The 16,181-nt window shown below is 43.0% G+C and overlaps 2 protein-coding genes across 2 annotated transcripts in view; one reads left to right on the forward strand and one right to left on the reverse strand.

Annotated features, from left to right (window-relative positions):
- LOC134405181 (uncharacterized) overlaps positions 1-13,880 on the reverse strand; it is a 59,709-nt gene extending 45,829 nt beyond the window's left edge. The window contains exons 1-4 of the mRNA XM_063136438.1: positions 13,641-13,880; positions 9,502-9,643; positions 6,422-6,466; positions 460-587 (exon numbers count right to left, since the gene is read on the reverse strand). Coding sequence (XP_062992508.1) covers positions 460-587; positions 6,422-6,466; positions 9,502-9,643; positions 13,641-13,838 — 513 coding nt within the window. The 5' untranslated portion in view covers positions 13,839-13,880. The remainder of the gene's footprint in view (positions 1-459; positions 588-6,421; positions 6,467-9,501; positions 9,644-13,640) is intronic.
- Positions 1-16,181, forward strand: part of PDZK1IP1 (PDZK1 interacting protein 1) — a 355,951-nt gene that overhangs the window by 199,166 nt on the left and 140,604 nt on the right. The gene's annotated exons all lie outside the window — the stretch shown is intronic.

Raw genomic sequence — 16,181 nt, forward strand, 5'->3', positions numbered from 1 at the left:
AGGTCTATAGCTAAGACCCTAGGCTTTGCTCCCCAAATTTCTTACTTTATTAACCACATTGTTGACCAAGGTCATTATAAGCACTTACATGTATGCATTTATTTAAGGCAGGTTTGTAGCCATTTGTCCTTGTATCCTTGGTTATCTTTAACCCAAAGAAATACTCCTTTTGGCGTGTCCTGTCCTGTTTCTTCTGCAGCATTTTTTGGCTTCCTTTTGATTCTTAGTACTAGGAGCTCTCCCTCGGGAAGCATCCCTAGTCTCTCCTCATAGATATGTTCTCCATGACTGCAATCATTCTAGTCGGTCTGACATTGCTTTGTTGTCCCCTGGAGTCACTTCTCCTGTTTTACACTAGCTGTGCTGCTCTTCCTATTTTTCTCTGTCTAGTCATTCCCTTACTGGTGCTGCTTTCACTGCTTTACTCGAATGCTTGATACTAGCAACGGCATTTCCTACCAGCATCACTTTGACTGACTCAGCCATGGGAGTCACATATGACTTCAGAATCTCATAATGGAATCCCGGGGTGAGCAGCTTCCGGTGCTGCTGCCACTTCGGCCCATTCAGGACTAGCAACCCTCTTCCTGTGAGTAGGGGGAAATGGGAAACACAAAGCATGAAAAGCCAATGGTCAGTATAGTTCCAAGGCAGGTCATGGACCCAGATCAGGATGTGATGAGAGGTGCATAATGCACTACCCCCATTTTGCAAGCTGAGCTAGAAGAGAGCCAGGTGTACAGATTGTGGACTCCTTTCAGGGGCACCGGTCATTTTACAGTTCTTCCAGGTTTACTGGGAACAAATAAAGATAAACCTTGAATTGCACATTAGACTTTGTTACAAAGTGCTTGAATTTGAAATACACATGGTAGTTATGCAACACTTCAGGAACAAATTAAACAATAAATGGAAGACAGTGAACAATCTCTTATTGGGTTTTGTGTGTGTGTGTGTGTGTGTGTGTGTGTGTGAGAGAGAGAGAGAGAGAGAGAGAGAGAGAGAGAGAGAGAGACTACCATGCAGGGATGCTGGGTTGACCCCAGCCTTCCTTCACACCCAATACATTGCTTTTTTATCCATTGAACAAAAGATCGGGGAACTCTGCATCTCTTTCCCTGTGGGCAGAAAAGCAGCAGCGAGATGGCAATTTTGTCTAGACAAACAGCAAGAGGGGAACGTGTTAGGCAGACTACCCACTCCTTTCCCCTCGTGAAACTGACAGCCCTCCCATGGTTGCTTTTCCGTAAACAACAGCAATAACACAACATAAGAAGAGCCATACCGAGTTATATCGAAGGCTTATCTAGTGCAGCATTCTGTTCCGACAGTAACCGACCAGATGCCTGTGGGAAGCCCTCAAGCAGGGACATGTGCGCAATAGCACCCTTCTGCTCATGTTTCTCACCAAGTGGTATTGGGAAATTCCCCACTAACTGGTATTGTGAATGCATGAAAAAACAAACAGAAAAGGAGGAGAGCCGCCAAGCCAGGTCAGAAAAAAGGAGAAACAGGTTCTCAGGATGCAAATAATTTATTTTATTCAGAGACAGTGTGGTGTAGTGGCTAAAGTGCCGGACTGGGAGTCGAGGCATCTGGGTTCTAGTCCCCACTCGGCCATGGAAACCCACTGGGTAACTTCGGGCCAGTCACAGACTCTCAGCCCAACCTACCTCACAGGGTTGTTGTGAGGATTACATGGAGAGGAGGAAAATTATATATGCTGCCTTGGGTTCTTTGGAGAAAAAGAGGTGGGATATAAATGAAATAAATACATAAATTTTCACGAAGACCGACACATTTCAGCCTGTATATTATTCAAAGGCCTTCCTCAGGGGGCTGTAAAATTAATAATACATTAAAATACATTAGGATAATGTATAACATTCAAATATGTTTTTGTTAGGGATGTGCTCCACTTCTAATCAGACCGGCGAATTAGAAGCGGAGCAGGGGGCTTCGCCTGCCCTTAAGGCGGAGGCGAAAAGGATTGGGGGGCCGGCGGAGCGTGGCGAAGAGGATCGAGGTGAAGGCGGATCCTTCGCCTCGATCCGGAGCTCCGCCGGAAAGGTAAGTGGGGTTTACCGGGCCCTGCCGCTGTTGCCCATGTGGCGACAGCGGCCATCGCCGCACGGGCGGCAATGGCGGCAGGGCCCGGTAAACCTCCCGCCCTCCTCTCCCGGCCTTACCTGGCGCCACTCCCCTCCACTGTGGAGCTCTGATTCAGAGCCGGAGCTCCGTGGCGAAGAGGAGCGGAGTATGGGCGGAGCGGAGCGGGCCGATCCGAAATTTTCGGATCAGCCCGCGGGGCGGAGCGGGGGGTCCGTGCACACCCCTAGTTTTTGTTGTTAAGTTAATTAGGCACATTGCCATAAGGGCCTATGCCCATAGGTAAGTTTTAAAACTTTTAACATTGCACGGTGCCACTAGGACCTTTATACATGTGGTATTAATAAAATCATATAAAACTGGTTTCCAACAAAAGTATAATATACAAATCCTTACTTGCTAGAAGATAGTGTCTGCAGAATTTCCCCTAGCAAGATAATTGTCTGCTGTGATAAACTAACATTCAAATCTATCCTTATATTCTTGTTCATTTTTTTGGGGGGGGGGAAGGGGCTCTGCCAGGTGTTTCCATGTAGTTGTGATAAGTCCAGGGTCTCATAATGAGACACTGCTACTATTGTAGAGGAGTGTCTGCAAATAGTTGCTGAGTCACAGGAGTGGTAAAAATTCCAATTCTTCATTCAGGCCACTTAGATTCAGAGTTCTTAATTTCAGAATCCACTACATTTCCACTACTGTTTGTCATCATGTGTATTAAGTCTATCCAGTGCCCAAAATTTTAAATCTGCATACAAATGCTGTTGTTCTACAAAATGGTTTACTAACGGAGCACCTGGCCTGTTGTATTTTATGTTGCTTAGCCAGTCTACATTGCACTGTGCAAACGGTGCTCATATGTAGGCCATGAGGGAGCCGGCTGACTGACGGTTAGCTTGGTCGTTGACATTGGTAATGGGTCCACAGTTGCACCCTCCTTTCCTCCAGCTCCCAATGGTGCCTAGCAACCAAGGCAGAGAGCCCCAGGCACTCCCCCTTCAGGCCCAGGATGGCGAGCCACTTCCAGATGATGGTTGCCAAAGCCTGATAAGTCTTCCCTCCCACCCAAGGCATGCTGGGAGTTGTAGGCATAAGCCTAAGTCCCTGAATAATGTGTTAATCTTTGGAAACCATCTGAGGTGTGGTGGGAGACAACTGGGGAGTGGGCCTTCTTAGTTGTAGCACCCTGCTTATGGATTTCTTTTTACCAGGCAGGCTGCCCTAGTGACCACATTAATGGCTTTCCATTGCCAAGTGAATATTTTATTTTCCCCAAGGCCTTTTAACTTGATGAGATTTTTTTTATGCTGCATTTTTTTACTGTCATAACTAAACCACAACATTCAAGACAGATGCAGGAATTACTGAATAAAGTTTATGATTTTATGTAAAAGCCTGACTATACTGTGGGAAATTTTACTAAGTCCTTGAATTACATAGATGTCAGCGAGCTATAACCGCTAGGAAACAGTCTGTGCCCACTCTCAGATTCAGCCACCATGACTATTTGCCACTGGTAGCCTTGTCCTCCATGCATTTGTCTCGGGCCCTTATTACTGAGAAGCTCTGCCATGATGGCTTTGTCCACAGTTAGTCTATATTCTGGAATTTCATTGGTATCACACTACCACTTTATTAACAAAAAGTATTATTCTGAGAAAAGCTGCATGAGCAAGAATTTCCTGGTAACAGGTTCCAGACATGTGTATGGTCACGCATCTATTGTAACAGAAATGCATGACTTAGATGTCCTCTTCCTTAACTGAGTTCAAAGGAGTTGTCCTGCTGCAATATACAAAGCTTGGGAACACCAAATACATGCAAATGCCTTCCTGATTGCAGTCACCACTCCAGCCAGACAATCCATGAGGATACCTTGAAACTGGCCAATGTATAGCCTTGGTGAGAAACATGGTCCAATCCTGAGGCATCCTCTCCTTAAGCTAGATAAGCAAATTAAAGCACTACCTCATCATGGCCTTTGTTCTAAATACCTCTGCCTAATTTTCTGGGGATCACAGCTTTCCCAATGCTTAGTCAGCAAGCTTTAATTTAATCAATTAGGTAGGTCACCCCTACCTAGAAGGAAAGTCTGCTGCCTACTTCCAGATGTGTAAATGCTAGACAGGGGGATGCAGGAAGTACCCAGGAATCCAAAGGATGGTTGCCTTACATTGAGCAGAGACAAGGTGTTGTATCCTTTTTTCCACCCCATGATGAATCCAAAGAAAGTTATTTTTCTTTTGTGCTCCCAAACTAAAGTCTATAAGTCCTCTTGAGTTGAGGCATGCAGCAGGTGCATTTTGATTTTTTGACGCAACATGGGCAGACCCTCTGCCAGGCAGCTCCAAGATCCACCCAGGGTTCATTTGGGTCTCCATCTCTTCCTAGCATTCCCACTGTCCTTCTCTAATGCCTAACCCATGTTTCCAGGGCCAGAGTTCCTCTCTCCTTCATTTGAACCACCTCGCTGCCTTTTATGCCCAGTTAGAGCTTCACATCCTGCCCTATTGTTTCATTTTGCTCAAAGTCCTTACAGAGTAGTTACCTACCAAAACTAGGAGCGTGGTTGATTGTCACAGTGGGTGCGTGAGAGGACATCCCCCTAGTGTGTTTTCCTCCATTCACAGGAGGTACAGTCCTGAGTGGCCTATCCTGCCAGACCAATGGGACAGCCATATTTTACAGTGAGGCAACATAAGCTCTTAAGGGATCTCAGTGGACCAGCTGAGAGCCTAGGGCTAGGAAGCAAGTGCTGAGGTCTTCTAGAGTCTTGAGCCAAGCATAACCACTGATATGCACACGCATGTTTAGCTAGCTTTTCCTTCTTCAAATCAAATCAAATCAAATTTTATTAAGGCAACCCAGCATGGGTTTTAGCCAGATACAAGAGTCATGATATAAAAAACATTACATTACATTACATTACACCATTGTATTAAACATCAAATATTGAACTTTTACATATAAAACATCATATATAGTGCTGGGATTTTTACCAGCAATCTTAGTTATCATTAAGGGACACTAAGTCTTTCCTAATTTTCACTGCAAAGCAAGCCAGGTTTAACAAGATGGAATTTGCAGTGTTTGTAAATAAGTAGCCAATTTTATCCAGATCTGTATAATGAGTAATTGAAGCCAGAAATCTCGCTAGATGTTTATCCCTAGGGGTGTTGTATAATTTACAGTATAGAACATAATGAACTGTATCCTCTACTGCTTGGTCACCACAAATACATAAACGTTGTTCTCCGGGGATGTTTTTGAATCTCCCCTCTCTAAAGTTGGATGGCATTGTCTGGAATCGCAGGCTAGTAAGTGCCTTGCGAAGGCCAGGGGTGGTAATTTCTGTCAGATATTTTTCTTCCCTGTGGGTTAATTTTATGAGCCGAAAGCTATCGGAAAATCTATTATTTATTTATTTTTATTTATTTATTACATTTCTATACCGCCCAATAGCCGGAGCTCTCTGGGCGGTTCACAAAAATCTAGAGACTTTAATTGCAGCCATTTTACAAAAATTGCTCTGCAGTGCTTGTCTTATTGCATCACGTTGATGTTGTAAGTCTCCACCTGAAATTACTTTAAGATCGAGGCCAAAGTTTCTTAATCTGATTTTGCATCGGTCTATCCTTCTTGCCTCCTTTGCTCCTCTCCCACAGTGCTCTTGCTTCTCTCAGTTTTAGCCACTGTGGGAACAGAATGCTGGACTAGGTAAGCCTTTGATATAATCCAATGTGGTTCTTCTTATGTCCTTATGTTGTGTTATTACCAAGGATAGACATACTAAATTATATTTCGTAGTGAAATTTTGTTTGGCTCCAGGGCCCCTATTAATGTTTTAGCTAGCCATTCAGTCTGCCCACCATCACCTAGAAAACATGACACACCAAGCTGTCAAAGCAGCCAGATCAATACCCCACTGTGAATGCATAACCAGTAGCCTGTAGACCGGAGGGTAATCTGTGCCCACTATCAGATTCTAAGTAGCTTTGACCAACAAAGAAGGGAGGTCCTTTGGGTTCCCCTTACTCTGTGCACAAACAGGAGATCTCCAATGCACTCATGTCCTGCTTGTGAACTTCCAAAAGGCATCTGGTTGAACACTTTGGAAATAGAATGCTGTTTTAGATGGACCTTTGGCTCGTCTTATGTTTAAGTACACTCTCTCTCTGTGTGTGTGTGTGTGTGTGTGTGTGTGTATATATATATATGGGGAACTAATAGTTTAAAAATAGAATGCAAATGTGGTATCTTCCTTCAGAAATCTTACTTAATGTAAAACCAGAACTGAAAAGTGAAAAATACATACCAATCCATGGAACAAGGAAGTTGTAAGCTATGGAACATTTAGGATCTGTGTAAAATAACAGAATGGATAAAAACTGTGTCAGGATAATAATATGAAAGATTCTTTAGAAAACAAAAACCAGATTTCTTTTTCAGCTACTGAACATTTAACTGCTGTATTTAAATTAAACTAATTTAAATGATATTAAGAATTATGATGAAAACTATGACATTTTATGGCATTTACATTAATCCAGACAAGACAGAGGTGCTCCTGGTCAGTTGAAAGGCAGATCAGGAAATAGGGATTCAGCTTGTGCTGGATGGGGTTACACTTCCCCTGAAGACACAGGTCTGCAACTTAAGTGTACTTCTGAATTCAGCCCTGAGCCTGGATGCCCAGGTTTCAATGGTGGCCAGGAGTGCCTTTGCACAGTTAAAGCTAGTGCGCCAGCTGTGCCCGTTCCTAGAGATGTCTGACCTTGCCACGGTGACACATGCCTTAGTTACATCCTGATTGGATTACTGCAATGCGCTCTATGCATTGCCTTTAAAGAGTGTTCGGAAACTCCAGCTGGTTCAAAAAGCTGCAGCCAGAGTGTTAACCGGGGCTGGTTATAGGGAGCATACAACTCCCCTGATAAAACAGCTCCACAGGCTTCCAGTTTGTTTCCGGGCACAATTCAAAGTGCTATAAAGCCCTATATGGCTTGAGCCCAGGTTATCTGAAAGACTGTATTCTCCCTTACAAGCCTGCCCATGCTTTAAGGTCTTCAGGGGAGGCCCTTATCTCAGTCCCACCACCATCACAGGCACGCCTGGTGGGAACGCGAGAGAGGGCCTTCTCGATGGCTGCTCCACTGCTCTGGAACTCCCTTCCCAGGGAAGCTAGACTGGCTCCCTCCTTGATGCGCTTTAGGAGGCAGGCAAAGACTTTTATGTTCTGGCAGGCCTTTGGCAAATAATTGGGACCTCTGTCTGTGCCAAGGTCTTTTAAAACTGTCATTTTAAATGTTGAAATGTTTTAATATTGGAATATATTTAGTATAGTATTTTTAATTTTGTATATTTCTATTTATAGGTTTTAAATGTATATATTTTAAATTTGTAATGCCACCTTGTGACCCAGCATTGGACAAAAGGTGGGATAAAAATAAATAAATAAATAAATAAATAAATAAATAAATAAATAAATTACTACTACTACTACTACTATAAATGTGCTGAAAGAAGGGATAAGTCTGACTACAGTACAAGCCCAAAGTTACTGGCTATAACATTATACCAGTGTTGCAAGGATATTACCTTAGTGTTGTACACAGATATGCCAGTGAAATAAATAAATTATTAATAATAATAATAATAATAATAATAATAATAATAATAATAATAATAATTTATTTGTTACCCGCCTCTTCCTCTGGATCGAGACAGGGTAAAACACAAATGCAAATACCATAAAATACATATAATTGATTAAAACATATAAAACTAACACATTATTAAAAAGCAGCACATTATTAAAATGCATCTTAAAATTCAACTGGGTAGGCCTGCCGGAAGAGATCAGTCTTTATGGCTTTCTTAAATTCCAGAAGACTCTTAAGTTGACAAATCTCTCCCAGCAGGCCATTCCATAATCTGGGAGCAGCAGAAGAAAAGGTCCTCTGGGTAATGGTTGTCAGCCTTGTTTTTGTTGACTGGAATAAATTCTTCCCAGAGGACCTGAGTGTGCAGGGCAGATTGTACGGAAGAAGCTGATCCCGCAGGTAACTTGGACTCAAGCCATGTAGGGCTTTAAAGGTAATAACCAACACTTTATACTTCACCCGGAAACTAATTGGCAGCCAGTGTAGTGATTTTAAAGCTGGTGTAATATGGTCACCCCTAGATAAACTGGTGACCAACCTGGCTGCCATATTTTGCACTAGTTGAAGTTTCTGGACTAGGCACAAACGTAGCCCTATGTAGAGCGAATTGCAGAAGTCAAGTCTTGAAGTTACCAGTGCGTGCACTACCATCTTTAGGTCTTCCAACTCTAGGAAGGGGCGCAGCTGGTGTATCAGCCAAAGCTGATAGTAGGCACTCCTGGCAGCATCCCCATGCTAAGAACACTGTCTTTCAGAGGGAGTGTAACCCAATCCAGAACTGGTTGACACACCTCCAAACCAGGTTGGGGGCTTTGAGAATAAGCACCTCCATCTTGTCTGGATTCACCTTCAGTTTGTTTTCCCTCATCCAGCCCATTACCACCTCCAAGCATTCATTCAGAGGAGACACACTATCCTTAGCTGATGCTGTTGTTGAAGACATAGAGAAGTATATTTGGGTGTCATCAGCATACTAATAACACCCCGCCCCATGCCTCCTGATGATCTCTCCCAGTGGTTTCATGTAGATGTTAAACAGCATTGGGGATAGGATGGCGCCTTGTGATATGCTATACAACAGCTCCTTCTTTGAGGAGCAGCTATCCCCTAAGCATCACCATCTGGAACCTGCCTGAGAGGTAGGAACGGAACCACTGAAGCACAGTGCCCCAATTCCCAATCCTCTCAGGTGTTCCAGAAGTATACCATGGTCGATGGTATCGAAAGCCGCTGGTCCAGAAGTACCAACAGGGACCCACTCTCCCTGTCAATACTCAGGGGTAGATCATCTACTAAGGTGAACATAGCGGCTTCAACTCCATATCCTGCTTTGAAGCTGGTTTGAAATGGGTCTAGAAAATCTATATCATCCAAAACTGCTTGGAATTGAAAGGCAACTGCCTTCTCAATCACCTTACTCAAAAATGGAAGATTTGACACTGGTCTGTAGTTATTAAGGTCCAGGGGGTCCAGGGAAGGCTTTTTTAAAGAAGTGGTCATACTACCGCTTCTTTTAAACATGTTGGAAAATTCCCCTCTCTGAGAGATGCATTAATAATATGTTGTAGATGTAATCTAACTGCATCTCTTCCCTGGGCAGCCAGCCAAGAAGGACAGGGATCAAGAGGGCAACTAGTCCTCCTCACTCTTCCAAGCAGCTTGTCCACTGAAAGTACTTAGGAGCAGTGTGACTATCCTAGGATCAGTAGAATGTAAGAGGCAAAATTCTTACCACCTCTGCTGCACACTGCCTTGACATATTCAGGGTGGTTGATGGTGAAGAAAGCCAGGAAAGGTCCATACCACACAGGGAAACATTGCGGAAATTCTTTTGTCCATTTTAATACATTTGTTACTTCTACTCCATGTTTAAGCTGCATAGGGATAAACAGAGTCAAGACAATGTCTTGCCACTACTTAATACTAATACTTAATGAGCTTAGCATTGCATATTATGTTTCTATTGCTGAATGGCAGTTTTGTCCCTTGGAAAAACAACTGCAAGTTGATTCTTGAAGAGGCTGCCAACTTTACAGCATCCAACCTGCTAACCAAGGCCTCAGTGGATGAGGCAGACTGAATTAGTCTACCTCAACTACATCGTTATGGGTCCTTGGTACAGCATCACCTTAACCCAACAGGCCGAAGGGTAGAGCTGGAATTCTTCCAGCCCTCTCCAAGGTTCTACCTAGATGGTCTGAAAGCTCCACAGTGGGTGTGTGGTGGTGGTGCTGCATTGGTTATACAGCGCAGCAGCTACTGCGGGGCTTTCCCGCAATGCTGCGACTTAAGAAAGTCAGGGACTTACCCTGACTTTTTTCCCTAGAGCAAGGTGAGCACTGCACATCCGCCGCCTACCCTCACTCCAGAATCATGGCAGAGATATTCCTGGGTGGATGACGCTGCCTGATTTGCCGTCCACCCGGGCAGAAGGCATGGGGTGGGCCCAGCAGGCCAGTGGCCGCTGGAAACCCCACACCTTCCCTCTGCATCGGGATTAGCCATAATCATCCAGCTGCAGAGAAAGCACAGGGTTTTGCTTAGGGTGGCAGTAATCCAGTGGCACATAGGCAGCCCCCAGATGTACTGCCCACCTTGTAGCCTTAAAGATTCTTTACCCAAACTGGTGGTAGAGGTGGCCTTGGACATGATTAAGTACCCTAAGCTTTTAATCCTAGGCTCTTCAATATTTATACTGATACACCTTTTTCTGGTATGGCATGGGATTTCATGGCCACCATGATAGCCATGGCGTGTCCAGTGTTTTAGGGGCTACACTTCTAGCAGATCATGCACTTGATTTGGTGTTCACCTCGACAGTGGTGACAGCTGGACGGGAGGCATCAACAATTTCATTGCCCTGGACAGATCACATCCTGGTGTGATTAAAGGGTCTGCAGGGGACCAATTAAATTGGTTCACTCCAGGGGCTGATGGCTCCCAATAGTTACTGGACAGCCCTTAGGGGGTTTCCTGCAGACATGGTTAGAAATCTCATTGAATATTTTTTAAACCTAAGTTGCTGCTCTCTCCTGCTGTGTGTGGGAGAAGCAGCGTGTTGTTCACAATGAGGGTCTGAATGGCCTTTGTGCACCTTGTGCACCTGTTTGAAAACAGGAAGTAACTGAGTGTCCATGGAGAAGCGACAGTAGCCAATGTTAGCCGGCGTTTCTTCCAAGGTGTGATGGAGCGCTTCCTCTTCAGCAGGGCTTGCAGCAGCCACTGAAGCAGGGGACAAAAATTTGCCATGGAGGCCTGCATTGACTGGACTGGAGATGCGACACTCTCAGGGGAAATAAGATTTTCAGCCTGATGCATGTTCATTCAGAAGTAACTTAGTTGCAATCTTCTAGCCTTGTACTACAGTTATTACTTTATTTTGTTTAGTTTTGCAATTACACTATGGTAGACTAGCACAGCTAACCAGTAGGGAAAACTGAGCTGAGAAGAGCAGATAGAATGATCATCAAGCCGAGGAATCTGGCAAATTGAGTATAAAATTTTACTACTCAAATTTTTGTGAACCGCCCAGAGAGCTTCGGCTATTGGGCAGTATAAAAATGTAATAAATAAATAAATACTAAATAAAATAGGGCAAATATTAAAAGACCTAGGGTGGTTTTAACTTATAATTGTCTTGGTGTCACTAATATAACCTCAAAACTCACTCATGTGCTTCAGCATAGTTTTATTTAAAAATATATCATAAGAACATAAGAAGAGCCATGCTGGATCAGAGAAGGGTCCATCTAGTCCAGCACTCTGTTCACACAGTGGCCAACCAGCCATCGACCAGGGATGAACAAGCAGGACATAGTGCAACAGTACCCTCCCACCTATGTTCCCCAGCAACTGATGCGCACAGGCTTACTGCCTTGAATACTGGAGATAGCACACAACCATCCAGGCTAGTAGCCATTATTATTATTATTTTATTATTTATTTATTATTTACATTTTTATACCGCCCAATAGCCGAAGCTCTCTGGGCGGTTCACAAAAATTAAAACCACAGTAAAACACCCAATAGTTTAAAACACAATTACGAAATACAGTATAAAAAGCGCAACCAGGATAAAACCACACAGCAAAGTTGATATAGGATTAAAATACAGAGTTAAAACAGTAAAATTTAAATTTAAGTTAAAATTAAGTGTTAAAATACTGAGTGAATAAAAAGGTCTTCAGCTGGCGACGAAAGCAGTACAGTGTAGGCGCCAAGCGGACCTCTCTGGGGAGCTCGTTCCACAACCGGGGTGCCACAGCGGAGAAAGCCCTCCTCCTAGTAGCCACCTGCCTCACTTCCTTTGGCAGGGGCTCATGGAGAAGGCCCCCTGTAGATGATCTTAAGGTCCGGGTAGGTACATATGGGAGGAGGCGTTCCTTCAGATAACCTGGCCCCAAACCGTTTAGGGCTTTAAATGTTAATACCAGCACTTTGAATTGGGCCCGGACCTGGACTGGCAGCCAGTGAAGTTGTAAAAGGACTGGCGTAATGTGATCTCGCCGGCCAGTCCCTGTTAATAACCTTGCTGCCCTGTTTTGCACCAGTTGAAGTTTCCGGACCGTTTTCAAAGGCAGCCCCACGTATAACGCATTGCAGTAATCCAAACGAGAGGTTATCAGAGCATGGATAACTGTAGCTAAGCTATCTCTGTCCAGATAAGGGCGCAGCTGGTATATCAGCCTGAGCTGATAAAAGGTGCTCTTTGATAGCCATTGATAGCCCCCTTTTGAAGCCATCCAGTTTGGTGGCCATCACTACATCTTGTGGTAGTGAGTTCCATAATTTAACTATGCACTGTGTGAAGAAGTACTTCCTTTTATTTGTCCTGGATCTACCACCAATCAGTTTCATGGGATGACCCTGGGTTCTAGTATTATGAGAGAGGGAGAAAAATGTCTCCCTGTCCACATTCTCCACACCATGCATAATTTTGTACACCTCTATCATGTCTCCCCTTAGCCTCCTTTTTAACAAGCTAAACAATCCCAGTTGATGGAACCTTCCCTCATAGGGGAGATGCTCCAGCCCCTTAATCATTTTAGTTGCCCTTTTCTGCACTTTTTCTAGCTCTGTAATATCCTTTTTTAGGTGTGGTGACCAGTGAGTCTCCTTTTATTTCAGTCTCCAAGAATTCAGCTTCCCCAGCAAACTTTTTATCTGTTGAGCATGATGGCTTTTATCCTGAGCCACCAAGCTTTGTTGTTAATGTGTTGTTGTTTTTAACCCCCTTCCTAATTTCTATGAGGAATATTCCACTAAATTATGTACCAACATTTTAAAATTGCACCTTGACAACATTTTAACTCTTCTTTTAGCCTTTTAATTGCAATGTTTTATGGTTGTATAAGATGCGTTTTGTTTAATTTTATCCATTTTCTTAATGTTTTATGTGTTGATTTTAAATTGTGGTCTTTGTTCAAAATATGTAAGCCTTTTACTGTTTTAATGATTGATATTGTTTTTATCTTGTAATGGTCCTTAGACCCAAGCAATAAAGTACTGATTAGATATATACCTTCAAGGGTTATTCATACATACTTCTGGCACAGCAATGCATAGTCTCACAAACGCATTTTAGTCAACCTCAAAGGCTTTAAATCAGCCTTTCCCAACCTGGTGCCCTCCATTTGTGTTGGTACTCAATTCCCATCATCCCAGCAGCATGCCCTTGCCATCTAGAACCATCCTTACAAACATGTCTTAAATATCAGACATATATCTCAAGTTATTTAACAAATGAGAAAACACAGCATTAATTTGTCATAACATTGCCCAGTTTGATAAGAATTGTCGTACCCTTCATTGACAAAATGCAATTTTACCAAGAGAGATAGAGCCTCCCAAGCAAGGCAAAGAATCTCTTACCATGTGAATATGGCCATATAGCCAGTGACTGGGAGGTCCTGGGAAATCCCTAAACACTTTGAGCAGCTTCTGCCTTGTCTGAAATAGCTGGATGGCTTTCAGAGCAACAGAGGTAAGGATCAAGGCAAGAGTCAGATGGAAAAGCTGAGAGAGATTCCCGGGAAGCCAGAACCACACAACATTTCTTAGATACTCCATTGCCAATTGCCTGTTTGTTCCAGCATGTGAAATAAGGAGTGGAAAAAAAAATCAGGCTTGTCTTCTCTTGTTCTTTGTGTACCAAATCAAAGTCTCAGATCAAAGTTCTCAGTAGTTGGTTAGAAGCTTGTTAGCTTGGGGAAAAATCCAGCAAACAGTTCTAATGAGGGACATGATGTCCTAGAACAGGGTATGCACAGTTTATTTGGCCCTGAGAGCCACATCAGGCAGTGCTAGAAACACACAAGTTTGGGTTTTGCTAAGACTAGCAAGGGAATCGCGTCCCTAAATTCTGTTCTCTGGTAAGAAAAGGGGAAGGGGCTCCCTTGCGAGTGTTGGTGCTACCAAGAGAACCCCTGGGAACATCAGAAATTGCAGATACATTAAAAATAATAATGAAGAGCTTCAATTTAAGTCCCTTAAATGTATATCAAAAGTCAGTTTCCAGAAACAAAATCGGAAAATGTTCAAAATGCAAAAACATCTATTAGAATCCATTCCCCCTATAAAGGGCCAATAGAGGTACAGGTATTTCCCCATCACCATCAGGTGCCATGGGAAGCAAACTCATTCATTAACATGTGTGTACTTTAAACATACATGTGTTCAAGCTCCAAAGTGTGTACATATGTAGAATCTCACTGACGTTCGGCTGAGGTGTAAAAAACAAATGGAGGCTACCTTCTAAGTCTGCTATGCTGTTGACAGTTAAAAGCATGATCGAAGTAATTACTTTTCACTGGTAACAGCAAAGGGATAGTGGATCCATTTTACTTCCTAAACCAGTTTCCAATATAGAGGTATACAATCGGTGAGTATTGGGCAGAAAAAAACTAAATAACTTTGCTTATTTTATTTTTCTTGTACAGTGTCTTACGTTTTCTAGCTTTAAACTTTTAGAGGTAAAACAACAACTTCTGTAACTAGCAGAATTATTAAACCTGTTTTTCAAGTATATATTTCACTGTCTTTGATCAATTAACTATAGTGGAGATTTTAAGTACTGTTGTTTTTATACTGCTGTTTTTATGTTTTTGGTGGGTTTAAATTTTGTATATTTTTAAAGTTTACTGATTTAAACTTTTGTAAACTGCCCAGAGAGCTTCGGCTATGGGGCGGTGTATAAATGTAATAAATAAATAAATAAATAAGCCTTGAGGATATTTTCTCTATTCTTAATTTGTATGATTAGTTTTAGAATGCTTTTTAATTTTACTACTACTACTTCTTCTTCTTCTTCTTCTTCTTCTTCTTCTTCTTCTTCTTCTTCTTCTTCTTCTTCTTCTTCTTCTACTGCTACTACTACTTCTTCTTCCATTTATTTGTATCCTGCCTTTTTCCCAATACTGGGACTCAAGGTGGCTTTACAAAATCTCAATCTCTCTCTCTGGACCAAAATTATTAAGTGCACAATCCTACGCATGTTTAAACTGAAATAAATCCTACAACTCACAGAACTGTCCAGCCATTTGTAGTACTCCCCCCCCCTAAATATACATAGAATTGTGCCTTAAGTTTCTTAGGGCATAATCCAATGATCCCTAGATGTGGGGATTCCTACATCTGAGATCAGGGACAGCAGTCTGACCTCAGAAGGAGGAGTCAGATAGCTGACCCGCTCCTGAATCTCTTCCAGTCTCCTTGCCTCCTTGTCCAAAGCACTGGCACTAGATCGGCTAAAAAGCCATCTTGTGAAATATGCAGGAAAGGAGGCTGGGGAGGCAAAGATCACCTCTGCCACTCCTTTTGCGTGCATTGGGTGATTGGAAGTCTCTGAGTTCAGAGACTTTCAATAAAAGAGTCTTTGAACTGAAATACTACTTCTAACTTAGGACAGTCAAAACATATGCCTTGTTCAGCCCTTTTACACAGGCAGGAGCAAGAGAGAGCAAGCCATTGCCTCTAGCAATGGAGGAGGTCAGAGAGAGAGAGAAAGGCTCTGTGTGTGTGTGTGTGTGTGTGTGTGTGTGTGTGTGTGTGTGTGGCAGGAGGAGGGAACCACATATTGTAGGCTAGAGATCCTAAGGCTAGCTATGGCAATGATTAATCACTATACTGCCCCCTTCCTGTAACTTGCAGATGAGGTTGCAATATTCCCAACGCTCAGCTCTTAAGGGCAGAACAATTTTCCTGCCTTCAGCCATCTCTGAAACTCTGTAGGAAATTGACATTCCCAAAGATCCCATTTCAGTCAGGCAGGAGAGAGGAATGCAACAGAGAACTTGGTGAATCCATCCCTGTGTAGAAGACTGCATACAATCATTGCCATGTGGACAGATCAGGTGGAGAGACCAACCCATGAAAGAAACACCACTTTTTCCAAGGGATAGCTACATTTTAAAA

The sequence above is a fragment of the Elgaria multicarinata genome, chromosome 1 (genome assembly GCF_023053635.1).
Source record: "Elgaria multicarinata webbii isolate HBS135686 ecotype San Diego chromosome 1, rElgMul1.1.pri, whole genome shotgun sequence".
NCBI lineage: Eukaryota > Metazoa > Chordata > Lepidosauria > Squamata > Anguidae > Elgaria > Elgaria multicarinata.